General features: G+C 38.6%; 1 protein-coding gene across 1 annotated transcript in view; it reads left to right on the top strand.

The window, feature by feature from the left end:
* The window catches only part of pou6f2 (POU class 6 homeobox 2), an 86,293-nt gene that overhangs the window by 2,076 nt on the left and 69,454 nt on the right, over positions 1-14,763 (top strand). The window contains exons 2-3 of the mRNA XM_059326834.1: positions 323-431; positions 6,845-7,032. Coding sequence (XP_059182817.1) covers positions 346-431; positions 6,845-7,032 — 274 coding nt within the window. The 5' untranslated portion in view covers positions 323-345. The remainder of the gene's footprint in view (positions 1-322; positions 432-6,844; positions 7,033-14,763) is intronic.

Raw genomic sequence — 14,763 nt, 5'->3', positions numbered from 1 at the left:
ATTTTCATAGCAAAGGAGTAGACAGACAAAGTAGATAGAAAATAGAAGACTTTCACCTAAAAACTTTTACAGTACAGTACTTGAGTAAATTGACTTAGTTACTTAGTTATACTGCTAGATGGCTGAAGCAGATTTTTCTGAACTTGCTCTCTATGCATCCCTTGATAAAAGATATCCCTTTTCTACCTGATTAAAAACAAAAAAAGGATGGTTATAGTGTCAGAATTAGAGGTCAAATGTCAACATTAAAATGGCATAGAAGGCTTTGTTCATGCATGTTTTAAAAGCAGTCAATGAGCTTCTTGGCTCTGTGTATTTCCAGACATTCCTGGATTTGATGGCCTGATGAATCTCTCAGATATTAGCAGACTCTTCTGGTCCTTCTTCACCCTGCTGACAGCTGCTTGCCAGAGTCCAGATGAATGCCAAAGGTATGATTTGCCTCTTCTTTATTGAGATTGTCTCACACCCCCATCTTGCCTCATCCATCCTCAGGAGAATCCTAATGCACTGATACCAAAGGGGAATAATTTTTTTTTTCTTTACAATCTACTTAGCAATGATTTATTGATTGCGGCTTCCACCCTCACAGAGAATTACCGATCCTTTTTGGGAAATCAGATTTTCACACCTTTCATGAGTGTGTATGTGGCGCAGGTCTCCAGAGACAATGTGAAGGGAAACTGACTTTGAGGAGCAGCGGTGTGTGAATCTCTGCGGTGTCACTCCTCTGCTGCCAATGCTATGCCCCATGGATGGCCCTGTGATTCTCTGCTGCTCTCCCCATCTCTCTCTATAGTTTTTCATTATTTATCAGTTGATAAATACAGTGTCTGAGCTTGATTTCAATATGTTTTCATTCCCTTTCAAACCTTTAAAACACATGATTCGCCCACTCTCATATCATAAGCATGCAGGGGCCCCTCTTGGGTATAAGCATTTCACAGGAAAAAAAAGGAAAATAATAAAAACAACCCTTGCCCTCATAGGAGGAGTCAGATTAGTGTGCTGAAAGCTTTGATGCTCCAGAATGTCAGCTCCGTGGATCGATCTAGCAAAAAACACACACACACACCTGACCAATCAGAGGCGTCTATCTGTTGTGGACCTGCTGGGCACTGTGGTTTACAAGCTTCAAAGAGCTCCTTTTAATACACTGCTTTGATAGCCCTCAGCCTTCACTGACCCACCGACCATCCACTGGGGAGCATTTTAGCTTTAGTGGAGTAGAGAGGAATAACTGCTGATCATATTAATGAGTGTGGAAAAAAATCACCTCAAATCTTGACTATTTATACCACTGGCCTGCTATTCCAAAATAGTCTACACAGATGAAGTAGGTAACCTGATGTGACAGATAAAATTATGCAATCCTGTAAATCACACTAATCATAAATAGCTCTAAAACTAAACTTCTGCCTGCATAAAGGTACTTCAGTGAAACTGTGACTGAACTACGTAGAGATCCATTTACAAAAAGATAGGGAACAGTTTGGTTAATAACCCTAAGGGGGAGACAAATCATCATCTAACTTACTACATTAGACATTTGGGTCTTGGGATATTTGCCCGATACAGTCGGGTAAAACAGCAGAACAGTTATTCAAAATAGGTGCTTCAGAATTATTGTAAGCCTTTGACTGATACATTGACACAAAATGTTTGTATTTAGTTCTTCAAATTCAATTTTTTTTGTCTTTTTTTTAAAGGCAGTCATATCAACATTAACTTAATACATTTAAATGTTTATCTCTTAAATGTTTAAATTTTATGTACAATATTACACATTTTTTGGGTAAAGCATTCCTTTAATATATACACACATTATTGCAGCTCAATAAACCCTCATTTTATATTTTGTTAAAATTCAAATTTAATCTAAACAAAATATAAGGTGACACATTCAACTAATTTTACTGCAGCAATGAAAGATACTAAACTTTATTTGAAGACGAATTCTATAATGCATTTTGAGGGCATTCATAATTCAATACATTTATAAAGCTTCATGACTTCACTCATAGCCGCACATAACACTTTATACACACATTATATTTTTACTTATAATATATCATGACGACCGATATTCACTTATACACACCTCAACAATCAAATGCAATACAATGATGACTTGGTGATGATACACAGTGATGACTTATGATAATGTATGGACTACCATAGCATACATAAGGAGTAAAGTGAATTGCATATTGATGCAGCTATAATAATGCATGCTTTATTATAACATATGGTGGTCAAGTGTAATGAATTTTCATGCATTTAAAAGAATCTGATAACTGACAACAGAAAGAGAAGTCTGACGGATGGCGGCTGTATTTTGTATATTTCTGGATCTTAAACGTCATTCTTTAATGATTTTTTCACACCAGTTTATTGAGTTCAGGGTCATAGGTGTGCTGACGGAGGCCTTTACCAGCATGCACTGAGCACAAGGCAGGAAAACGGACAGGCCACTAGTGCATTATGGAGATTATAAAACTGTATCCCAATTCCAAACTACATACAAATGCTGAACAGGTTTAGAATATGTGGTGTGTTTCAGTGGAGAAGTAATAAAAATGAAGTGTACACATAAATGCCAGTATGCATTTTAGAGATGCTTTCTAATTGTACTGTTTTTGCACTATTTGAACTATTCTTCCACAGTAAATTGTCAAAAGGAAAAGGGGCAAAACATGCTGCAAAATATATGCTAATTGCTCGGAGTATTAAAAAAATATGGATACACTTGAGTGTTGCAATATTATGTTTTGAAACACTGTATACATTCTCAAAAACACTGTATTGATTTTTAATAAATAGTTTGCATAACAAGATTCTTAGCAGACAAAAAGTAGTTATATGATGTTTGATGTTACAGAGACTGTAATAAATGCAAATGCAGATTCTGAGAACTTTTTTTGTTCAGATTTTATGCACATGGTTGTGTGTTCTTTCTAAACTAAAATATTCCAATATATTGCTTATTTACAGTTTGGCAATATATTGCAAAATATTGAATTGTAACCCCTGTATAGTGACATATATATATGGTACTGCCAGATCAATGCCAATTGCGCCTGGTGGTCAGACAGATTGAGGAAGACATTGCAACAAAGCATTTATATTAAACGTTTTGGAGGGAATAATCAAAAATTTGGGTTTTTTTCTTTGTGAAGTTTTATTATCACTGACAAAGAAAGTTTCATTTCTGGTACGTAGGTTGGCCACTAACAATTATTTTCATGATTGATTCATTTGCAGAATAATTTGCCCAATATGTTCTTAATTGATTGATCAGTCATTTGTCTATAAAATGTTTTAATCTCCTCAAGCCCAAGGTGATGTATTCACTTTGCTTGTTTTATTTAACCATCAGTTTAAAACCTAAAGATATTCAATTGATTATCATGTACGAGAAAACAAGGATCAAACTTTCACACTTGAAAAGCTGAAACTGGCACGTTTTCAGTTTTAGCTTGAAAATGTGATAATTATCAAAATAGATGCTGAATATTGTTCTGTCAGTTAATTAAGCAGTGTTTGCAGCTCTACTAGTATGCAACTTGTTCTCTTCAGCTACTTCTGCTGCCTTGATGTTCTTTTCACACTATAACTACAACATCCCCAATACCTCTATTTGTCCAGTTCAATACATCAAACTATTATTAATATCTTCAACAGTTTAATTATTTCTTAACTGCTAACTTAGTATGTATAAGCACATATAGATACTTGCTTGTACTGTTGCCAAATGTTTGGCCAGTCCATGCTGAATACCCACATAAATGTTAGAGATCATTGTGAGTGAGATAAAACAATATTATGACCGTCATGATGAGTATTGATGTTTTTTTCTCTCTGTTTAATAACCAGAGGAGCCTCGAGTGTTGGAGTGGAGTGTGACGGTCACAGGCTGAAACCTCTCACACAGTGTCCCTCACACTAAGAAAGCACTGGTAAGACCACCAGTTATTAGCATGGGTATCTGATGACTCTGCTAACCACTGATTATTCGGCCACTGGGGGAGTTTGGTGAGCGGGAGGCAGAGGGGGGGCATCAAGTGCTTTTTCTTGTTCCTGCAACCTGTTCCTGAGCTGTGGCCAGACTGAGTGAACAGAAAAGAAATGAGACAAACCTCCCTCATGTCTGCTCCCGCCAGCCCTCTTAAACACACACACATGAACAAACTCACATTATTGCTTTAATCATTGGTCTGAGGGTTACTTTAAAAAATGAAGCTAATCCGTTACACATCCACTGCTTAGCATCAGTAATGTAATTTCTTATGGTAATTTTTAAATATCCCTTTTTATTACGGATTTTTACAATAAGATTACAGTTATCCCATTATGTGTAATTACATTACTCCCTGAGCCTAAATTAATAAACACGCACATTCTGGTGGCATGATTGCAAATAGGCAAAGCAAACTGTTTTGAAATGAGGTAATTAACAGCTGCGTAAGATGGTGAGAGATGTGTTGCCCCCTTATCCTCGAGCCTCAGAGGCCAGGGGAAGATTAGAGCTCTGATCTCATTCCCAGCACTTGTTTGGAGTCTGTCAGGAAGAGAAATGCCAGCATTAGAGAGGTACCGCCACACTCCTGATATGATGAAATAAGGAGAAAAGGGGAAAGGGAAAAAGATGGAGGGATGGACAGAAAGGACCCTGCCCTTCTCTGAAGTGTCAGTAGCTTGTTTATTCTATTTTTCATCGTAGCTGCTGGGGCAAAGATTCCCATTTTTCCTTTATTTTTTTTCCCTTACCTCCTAACAAAAACCACTGCTCTCATTTTTTATAGGTCTTGCAAACTCTCATGCCCCAGTGAAAATTACATTGTGAAACGGTAGAAATTTCAGGGCTGCCTGTGCTCTGCCCTGTCCCTCTGAGCTTTCAAACAGTCAACAGACTGTGAAGAATAAATAATAAAAAACTATTGATTATTTTGATGACTGCAAGATTCAATTAGGTATTAATTTTGCCCTCCAGTGGACCTATCAAGCAACTCAAAGGAGAGGAGGTAGGAGGTGGGGGTGGACCCAAATGCATGCAGAGTGTGGCCAGGCTCAGACAGAGGGGAAAATGTGTTTACCTCGCCGGGCAGAGAGGTGCATTGATGCGCAGTGTCCCACATTTAAGTGCTCCACAAATGAAGCCCTGATGACTAGTGACATTGTTACCGGGGATATGAGTATTGACCAGCCGGCTCACGTTTTTAACGACAGCTTAAACTATTTCTATTGATTAACATTTTCATAGATTATCATGTGTCATATCAAAGAGGGTTGATTCCTGTGATGAGCACATTAAAAAGGCCCCTGTGGGCAGGAGCTCATCGACCACCCGGATAAAAGTGGTGGGGGTAGGTGGCTGGGGGGTGTTGATGGGTGCAGCGGTAAGATAAGAGTCACCCTCTTTTTCTCCTTTCCGTGCTGGTCACCTGTCCTTTGCTCAGATATATTTAGGCTGGACTTTATTCATAAATAAGGAAGGGGGCCGTAGTCCTGCTGCTTTGTGTCTGTCTTAGAGCCTGAGGTGGGATGAACACTGTCTGAGGAGCTCTCCAGTCAGTGGACACAAGGGGGAAGAGACAGGGGGGAGTGAAGGCGGGAGGGAGTGTGTGTTTGTGTGTGTGAGGAAGAGAGAGAGAACGAGAGAGGGAGAGGGAGGAGGTGACATCTCCAGTGGCTGTCTTGAGGAAGCAACCTCAGGCTTGAACCTGTGGTGGCCATTCAGATACATGCAGGTTGAGGAGGCTGCTTCTGGTTCAGTAGAAAGCATGTACTAGCTGGTCTCTGCGCTGTGGTGGCATGTTTTAGCTGCTGTTTGACTGACTTCAACATTTGGACTTTCTGCAAACTCTTTTTTTTTTCCTCTTTTCTTGCGGAGCTTTGTTTAGGTAAGAGCAACAGCTTTTAAGAAACTTTACTCTTGATATTTGGAAAAGTCAGAAAATATATCCGTAGAGTGGATTCTATTAATTGTGTTGGACCTTCCTCGAGATAAAATGTCCCAATGGAAGCATTTAAACCTTTGATGGCATTTGTAAAAAATGCTCTTTATTTTGTATTTTTAAACTGTAATATTTCAGTCTATTTCAAAGTTCTTAATCTTTCTCATTGCTGAATTTATTCTATTCCCAGATGTTCAGACAGATAATGCTCTGATCATGTCATGTAGATGCTCTTTATTTTTGCTTCTAAATGCTGACAAAAAAAATGAAAATAATTGGGAGGAAATTTTGGGAACAAGAGACTTCATCTCTTGTTTAAATCAGGCCTTAAGTTCATGTTGCCTCACAGTCTGCTACAAGATGTCACCTTTGATCTCATTTTGTGTCCCCAAATATGTAAAAATTGATATAATCGCTGGTGTGTATTTTCACTCATATCTTCTTTTTAGATGTAGAATTATATTTATTTCATTTATGTATCAGCGCACAGCCCATGGACCTCTTTGTAGACTGCTGTCAGCTTAGTGTTTGCTGAAGATGAGGCACATGTCAGGTAGTAATGAGCCCTTGGAGATGGATGTATCACCGTTTTAGGACTGCAGGGTATAATGGTAACGCCACGCGATCCGTAACAGTTCTTCACCAGGCAGCAGCCGGCAGTATCAGCGGGGTAGCACCAGCCTCAGATAAAAGAGAGAGCTGGAGAGGGAGGGAGCAGGAGAGAGAGGGAGAGTGATGAGTGAGCGGTAGAAATGAGAAGCTGGCTAGAGAGAGAGTGAGTAGAGACATAGAGAAGGAGCCGGTGAGGGTGAGACGCCGAAGCACATCTAACCAGGGGTGTTTTTCTCTTTTTTTTTCTTCTCCCTGTTTCCCACCTGGGCTCCCAGCTCCCTCCAGGATCCGATGATTACAGGGCAGCTGAGCAAGCCGCTGCTCTCCCTGCGCAGCGACATGAGCGCGGCAGAACTCCGGGCGGACGACAAAGCGGCCACCCCAGACAGCGATCTGAACGACGAGCCCCTGCTCCTGCCCTCCGAGGCCACGGACAGAGAGGGCACTCCCAACAAGCTGTATGGTAAGTCAGCTTTCGCCTCCTGTTTGTCCCTTCCTCTCCATAAAGCTGCTGGCTGAGGTCTGTGTCAGGCAGCGGTGAGGTGAGAACAGAGAGCTTTCTGTGCTGGGACAGGTGTCAGCAGTGTCAGACACAGACAAACTAAGTTGAAGTCCAACGACCAAGTCAATGTTTGGCTCTTTTGAAGCTTCTTATCTTTATGGGGAAGTGTACTTTATTTCATTTTTGTCTCTTAAGATGTTCCATGCACCTTCAGACTTCTTGTAAAACCAATTTGTTTTTTTAGGGGACAGTCTGGTTAGTTAAAAGTGTATTGACAATACAACAGGCAGTTATACTGCAGAAACGTTGAAGATACGGTGCATTATTGTAGTACTGTCTTTCTTAAATGCTGGATACATTTGATACTTTATTACGGTAGTGTATTTTATGGCAGCATCTTTTCATTATATTAATTGTATTATGTATTTAAAAGTTTAATTGACTCTTAAAAATTGGATTAACCTGTCTGGATATTTAGCTTCAATAGCAAATTCACGACCCTGATAGTGTTTGTTAATATTATTTCTTTTTTTAAAATTCAAATGGAGAAAATGTTATATTTGTTACTCTTTTATTAATAATAATACATTTATTAACTAGAATTAATAGATACTTGTGCAGATAAATAGTAACATATAAAGTATGAAATTAATATGTAAGTGAAATTAAAACCTCTACTTTTTGTCAAATAAAATATGAATCAGCAGCACATCAGACGTAATATTATTTAAAGATTATTGCAGAAACCTCACTTACAGTTATTTATTTTTAGTTTATTCAGTCTTTTGGCATCCTCAGTTGCAAATGATCTTCACAATTTGCTAATTTATATATCAGCATGCCTCATTATTTTTGCAGTTACCCCATTAATTGAGTGTTCACACTTTATTTTGACTGTGTCTAAATCAGTGTGTGTGTGCTTTTTTATTATGAGGTGTTTCAATCGTGTGGACTAATTCAATCACTGGGCCTCATTATAAATCAATAAGCATAATGACACAAATTACCATTTTATTTTCTTATTATATATTATAATGAGAAAGGTAATGTAGCTATAAAAAGTTTTTCCCCTTGAGAGGCTTTCATTAGAATATATTTGAAATATTTGAAATTCATCATAATAAGAAATAATTACAAATTGACTATTTGTAATTACATCAAATTGCAGTGTCCAGTAAGTGCAGATTTAACAGATTTCTCTTTGTGGAGAGAGCTTCTGAATTTCAACTTTTATTTATATATTTAATTGTGAGGAAATTGTGTGCTCTCCACGTCAGTATTTGTAAAATATATCCATCTCAGCTTAATAAAATTAATTTGAAAACTTTGAGGGTTTTTTTTTGTAAATTTCAGTGAAAAGATGGAGTGAAGAGACAATTCTCAAAACAGATTTGAAAGACTTCCCATAAAGAGCTAATTTGCTTAACATATCCTCATTATTATCCATTTTGCCAGTTGTTGTTATTATTATTACTGTATTTGGTTTTTTTTTTTACTTGGATGCAAGGTGACAAACATTCCTCTCTAATGGCTTTGGATGCTGGTTGCTATTATGTATATTTATACTTCTTGTTTCCTCTGCTTGTGACGGTCTGTCAGTTTTTGCATTTCTGAGAGTTAAACTGTGTATTTATATGTGTTTGTGAATGTCTGTGTGTTAGATTCTGGCATATAATTGTTTTACTGCTGGTTATGAATTAATACATCAGTAAACAGTGCATATATTTTGCAACATGTTAATGAGTTGTTAATTAAATATCACTATGTCTGGATGTCTGTGTGTGTGTGTGTGTGTGTGTGTGTGTGTGTGTGTGTGTGTGTGTGTGTGTGTGTGTGTGTCTGTCTGTCCTTGGAAGTGGCAGAGAGTATAGTATAGTGCCTACTGTATATACTGAGCTTGCCAAACATTTGTGAAAGAAATAAAATAAGATTGGAGGAGGAGATAGCCAAATATTACGCTCAAACCTAATCAGTGAGTTCAGCTGTCTTTTAAATCCCTTTTTCAAGAATAACCCGAAGCGAAAGTCTTCTAAACAAGGACTGTGTACTGCAGGATTTGTCTCAGAAGTGTTGCAATTTGGTTTAATAAGCATCAAGTCTCTCCCTCTTTCTTCGTTTCTGATCATTCTCTATCTGGCTCTTCTCCTGCTGCTACTTTCTGCTTCTCTTTTTCTCACTTGCGTAAATGTTGTTAAATACTTTGCTATTTATTTATATTTTGAGCTTTTACATCAATGCATTAGTAACTTATTGCTGCATTGTATTTCTCAAACCATAAAATTAAGAATTTGTGTGTGTATTTGGCATTGTTGTTCGCTGGTGGACTGTCTGGTGGCTGGTCAGAGCCTCTCCTGTGAGAATTTTGGGGCATGGTTTCTCTCTGCCTGGTGGCGGAGCCCTGGGCTGTGCCAGCGGCAGGTTTGGTTTTGGAACCGCTGCCCACATGACTTGTCAGACAGAAAGGCAGGGACCGACGAGGACATGTGGCACAGTCATGTCCTTTGCTAGGGGAGATAGGATAGAAGAATAAGAGAGAGAGTGGGGGGTGTAAGAAGAGAGAGTCAGCATTTTTGTATACATTTCGTTAAACGCTACCAGACAGAAGAGAAAGGTGTGGTGACAGTGATCGGTCACACATTTTTTCTCTCTCCTCAGCCTAGGTTTAACATCTCGTTGTTTTGTCTAGTATTTAGTTGAGTTTAAGTGAACATTTTGGAAACTTTAATGTTTTTCGCTGCAGTTGATGATTGATTATATTACCCACTATGAGTTGAGTCGGGTCTATGAAACCTCTCTAAAACCAACTGAGTGTAACGCATGAGGTCATAAAGGTAAAAGCTATTCTGTTTATCTTAATTCCTGATGAGTTGACATTTTCAAGATGCACAATTTGCACACAATGAGAAGTAATGCATCTGAAGGCATTTTGAACTTTTGAGTAGCTAAAACAAATGAAAAAGGAAAATTTAGACAATAATTTAGATTTTAGGTTTGTTTTTTTATCTTGGAGTAATTCAAACCACATTTGCTTGCATTTGTCTTTTCAGTGAACTCTCATGGTTGCAAGGAGATTGTTGCAATGCTCATCATTCTATTATGAACATAAAAGCCACTAATGTGAAAACAACCCTGAACTGAGCTTTTAAACTTGGCCTGTTCCGTGTTTCTCTTTATGTGGTTCTATACTGTGCAAAAGCCACAGTATTACAATTTTTCCACTTTAGTTGCATTGTGGTGAAGAAGTGAGGATACTTCGGATTCCTTTCATTTCAGAGTATAGAAAAAAGAAAACTTGTTGTTGTACAGCTGTTATTTTGCATACATTTCTCTGATATAGTGCTCCAATTTCATGAGTGACATTTTCACACATGGCAACATGCTTAGAATAACAGCACTCACTTAACAGTTTCAAGGAAATGCAAATTATGTCATCATAATTTATTGTGTAGACAGAACAAATACCATCTTAAATGCAGTGAAACTTAACACATCTTCACTGAGTTTAAAATCGTTTTATTACATGCATGCACAGTGTATGATTGACACAGTTGTGAGGAAAGCCTGGAAGTCTTCTACTGAGGAAAACCTGCAGCTAATGACTTATATACTCCCAAAATATGTATAAAAGATATCTTGTCGCTCAGGCTTTTTGTTACAAAAGGTGTGATAAACCTGCAGCCCCGTATTACTCTCTAGTAGTGTGCAGCGAAACACACATCCATACACACATTATATTGATATAAAACAGCTTTGAATCATCACTTATTACTAATATGTGCCATATGATTTTTCATATCTAGAGAGCCAACCACAACTTTTCTTCCCTGCAGAGTTGACGTATGACTTGTGTGCGAGTATGAGAAGGAGAAGTCAGTTGGAGACAATGACAGTAGCGGTCATGTTTGTCTACAGTAAATTGTCCACCTTCTACACCCACCACATGCTTACTGCAGTGGTGAAAGGGTCGTTCTCCTCCTAAAAGCTTGCCTGTGCAAATAGTCTTCCACTTCAGCTAACAGGGGCTACGAGGCACCACAAACATCCTGCCGCCTTGTATTTATTCCAAGTAGAAGTGGACATTAGGTGGGAAAGCTGTGGTTAGTAGGGCAAGCAATTTTTTTCAAAGGACGGGATGGTGTTGGATGCGTACAGTTTCTGTCTTCTCTTCTCAAGCAAATCTCCCCCTTTCAGACATCAACAGACAAGATAATAAGACACTCAGAGCACAATTCCGTATTATATTCAGCAACCAAAGGCTCATCTCTTGTCAGTTTGCATTTACTCTCCCAAGGATGTGACGCTTCTATCATCATGCTGTCAAAGGGAGCCAGGCTGGAACGACAGGAGCACTCATTTCATACACTTACTGTCTACATGAAATGGTCTGCACTTATTCGGATTCTGCCAAAATGGTGGAACATTTTCACAAAGGTCACCTAGAGACCCCCCTCCCCAAAAGAGCAAAATGAATCTTTCATTGATTCCTGCTATTGGAGGTCATTCAGAACAAAAAGTCCACACCGATTGCCAAATCTGCTGTAACGCTGCTGCTGGCTTTTGTGCATTTCCAGGTTTATTAGGGTTCACTTACAATCAGATTGTACGCTGGATTAGTTATAATTAATTTAGTCTGGATTATTCATGTACTAGTCACGCACAGAGGACTTCATTTTGAGTGGCAGTACTTCTCCCTAAACATTGCTTTAAACGATTGTTACAAAACAGAAGTTTTCTTACTTCGTGGGTGGGCATCACAGATTTTGACTTTAACCATGTTTTGTTCCATTGTCCATCTAGTAGTTTATGAATGACCAAATTCAGTTTTCTGAAAGTCAAAGATTTCCTTTTTCATGCTAAATTTGTTTACATTTTGAGTTTGGTGTTAATGGACACAATTGTTTCATAATGCAGTACACATAAGAAAAGATGGAGCTATGCAGAGCTGGAAAAAGTTAATACTAACAGTAAATTGGTGAGACAGGTTCAAGAATAGTTTGAAAACACAAAGTATAAAATCTTTGCACAAACATTTTTTTTGTTAAGTTCCAAATTTTACCTCTGCAGCCACCTTTAAAAGTCACAGTTTTACTTTTATTGACTTGATTTCATTTTGTACCATCTTGTATAATTTCTCCTTATCACAAAAGGTTAAAAAACACTAATTTTGTATATTAACATACTAAACATACTATTATGCATACTTTGTAGGATTATTATTTAATGTAGCTATGGGACAAAACAACAGTGTTTCGTGCAAAATTGTCTTTTTCCTTTGCAAATTCATACACACGTAAACACACAAAGAGAAACGCACACACACTGCTGGAGGCATAAGTTCTTATTATTTTTGTGTAATCAGCTTAGCGAGCAGGATGCATGGTGGGATAGGCTGCTTGCTGATGCAAAGAGCCTCGTAATGTTGTGTGGTGAGGTTAAGTAATAAAGTGGCGCAAACCCAGCGCTGAATGGGCCACGCTGGGTAAATAAGAGTGGATAAAGGAGAGCGAGGGAGAACAAGCCTCTCCCCAGGAGGTGGATCTCATTATGGGGATTTCAGCTGTCTGCGCAAACTTGAAAACAAGCTTAATGCATGCCTATAAAGCAGGTGTAATACATTCGCTAATGTGCCCGCAGCGCCCATGGCTACAGCAACACAATCACTGCGTGGCATGGAGGACAGGGGGATGAACACAAGGAGGACTTCTTGTTTTCGATGCAAACAGCAGTAAAGGTCATCAGGTTTCACGGATGCTTGGTTATGCAGAAATGACTTTGAGCAAAACAAAGAACTTCAAAATAACTGACAATATAATTCTCCCTGTTGTTGGTATATTTAAAGTTAAGAAGATTACCGTTGCCTTGACTAGAAAGTATTCCAAACAAAAGCACATCACAAGTCCTGTAGGTGGATAGCTGTGGAGAAAATAAATTGAATTTCAATATGCATTTATTTTAGTTATACACTGTCTTTAAGTTGGGAAATCATTTTCAGCAAAACTTATGTGTGTAGCATGCGCTCCATAACCAATATCAATAAGCCTTTCATGTAGAGCTAACAAAGAGGCATCACATCTCCTGGCACGGACACGGTTGGTGTTGTTGAGATGTAATTGAAGCTGCAAGGGTCACATTTTCGGAATAGAAATTACAGTCTTGTCTTTGACTTGTGTGGCGTGAACCAGAGATGCATCCCACAGCCCTTGTGTCCTTCACAAGCCTTTATTATTTATAACGCTCGCTCTTTGAGCAATGACCAGTACTAATGCATAACCTTCTGTCCTTCTGGCTGATTCGCTTCCTTTGAAACCAAAGATTGAGGCAGGAGAAGTGGGTGTATGGTGGATGAGGCAGGGATGTGGGCGGGCGGAGGGGGGGGAGCTAGTATAGGGCAGTGGAGATCCAGGCTATCGAGAAGTTATTATGTTTTTTCCCTTTATATCTGAGGATGTGGAATAACACTGTGATGATTCTTTTCTCCAGAATAGAGTTATGGGCTTCAAAGCAATACTATTTCCAGACGTCCCTCCTTCCACTATTTGTCTGCTCCACCAGAATAATGTGCTGGGAGGGGTGGGGTGTGATGGGGTGGGCAGGATGTCTTTTAGCTACATGATTATTTACTTGTTTCCACCTTTACCCACTCAGCTCTGTAAATATCACTGCAACAGGGGAACACAGTAACAACTAATACAGGACTTTTTCCAGATAAACTCATTTCTAGATAAACTCCGTTTAGCTCAGGTTCAGTGCACGTATAGTCTTGTGCAGCTTGTATCACCTGATGTTATCCTATAGTGATTGAGGCTGTGCTGCAGCGCTGGTGTGATCCATTGTTATTATACCTCTATGACAGAAGGAACGGGTGAGGAGGGGGGGAGGAGAGGAGGCTTTGAGGGGCAAGGGGTAGAAAGTGGGACATAGGCAGCATTAGTGCCGGATAGCCTGGGGGGCCCAGGCTGATGTGTCAGGCATGACATGTGGGTGTCTAGCCCCCCACGCACGCATACACAAACACACACACACACACACACACACACACACACACCCGCATGCATGCCCTGGACTGCCCTCACACCCCACTGGCTACCTCTAAATGTCCTGCAGCTGACCAGATGCAACGAATGGATGGATGAAAATCCAAAAAGATGCTTTGTTTTAAGTGATGCTTAGTTTAAAGATACTAGTTTAAAGGTCAATTGCAACTTATGATGATTTTTTTTATTATCGATTAATCTCTTTCATTCTACTATATTTTTTAAAATAGTAGAAAATATCCGTCTCAGCTTTTCAGAACCTAAGGTGATATTTATATTTTTTCCCCACAAACAACAAACAGTACAAAACTAAAATACTTTCAATGATTTTAAACAGTTCTCCAAAGCCTCATATTTGAGAAGCATGTCACTTTAATTAAATTTTGTAACTATGGAGCAACTTTAAGGTATTTTCTTTACTTTTTAATCTGCAGATATTTTCTTGATTATTCAATTCAAAATTTGGTCAATAAAATCAAAGTAGAAAATTTCCAAAGCAAGGTGATGCTTTCATATATCTTGTTATGTCCTAACAGACCAGAACTCAAATATATTAACAACCCCAATTCAAAAATAGTTGTAACGCTGTGTAAAACATAAATAAAAACAGAATATATCAAATTCAGAGTGTATATTATGAGACTAAAAAATAGTTTGT

The sequence above is a fragment of the Centropristis striata genome, chromosome 23 (genome assembly GCF_030273125.1).
Source record: "Centropristis striata isolate RG_2023a ecotype Rhode Island chromosome 23, C.striata_1.0, whole genome shotgun sequence".
NCBI lineage: Eukaryota > Metazoa > Chordata > Actinopteri > Perciformes > Serranidae > Centropristis > Centropristis striata.
Note: the sequence above shows the minus strand (reverse complement) of the source record. Positions and strands in the feature narration are given on the sequence as shown.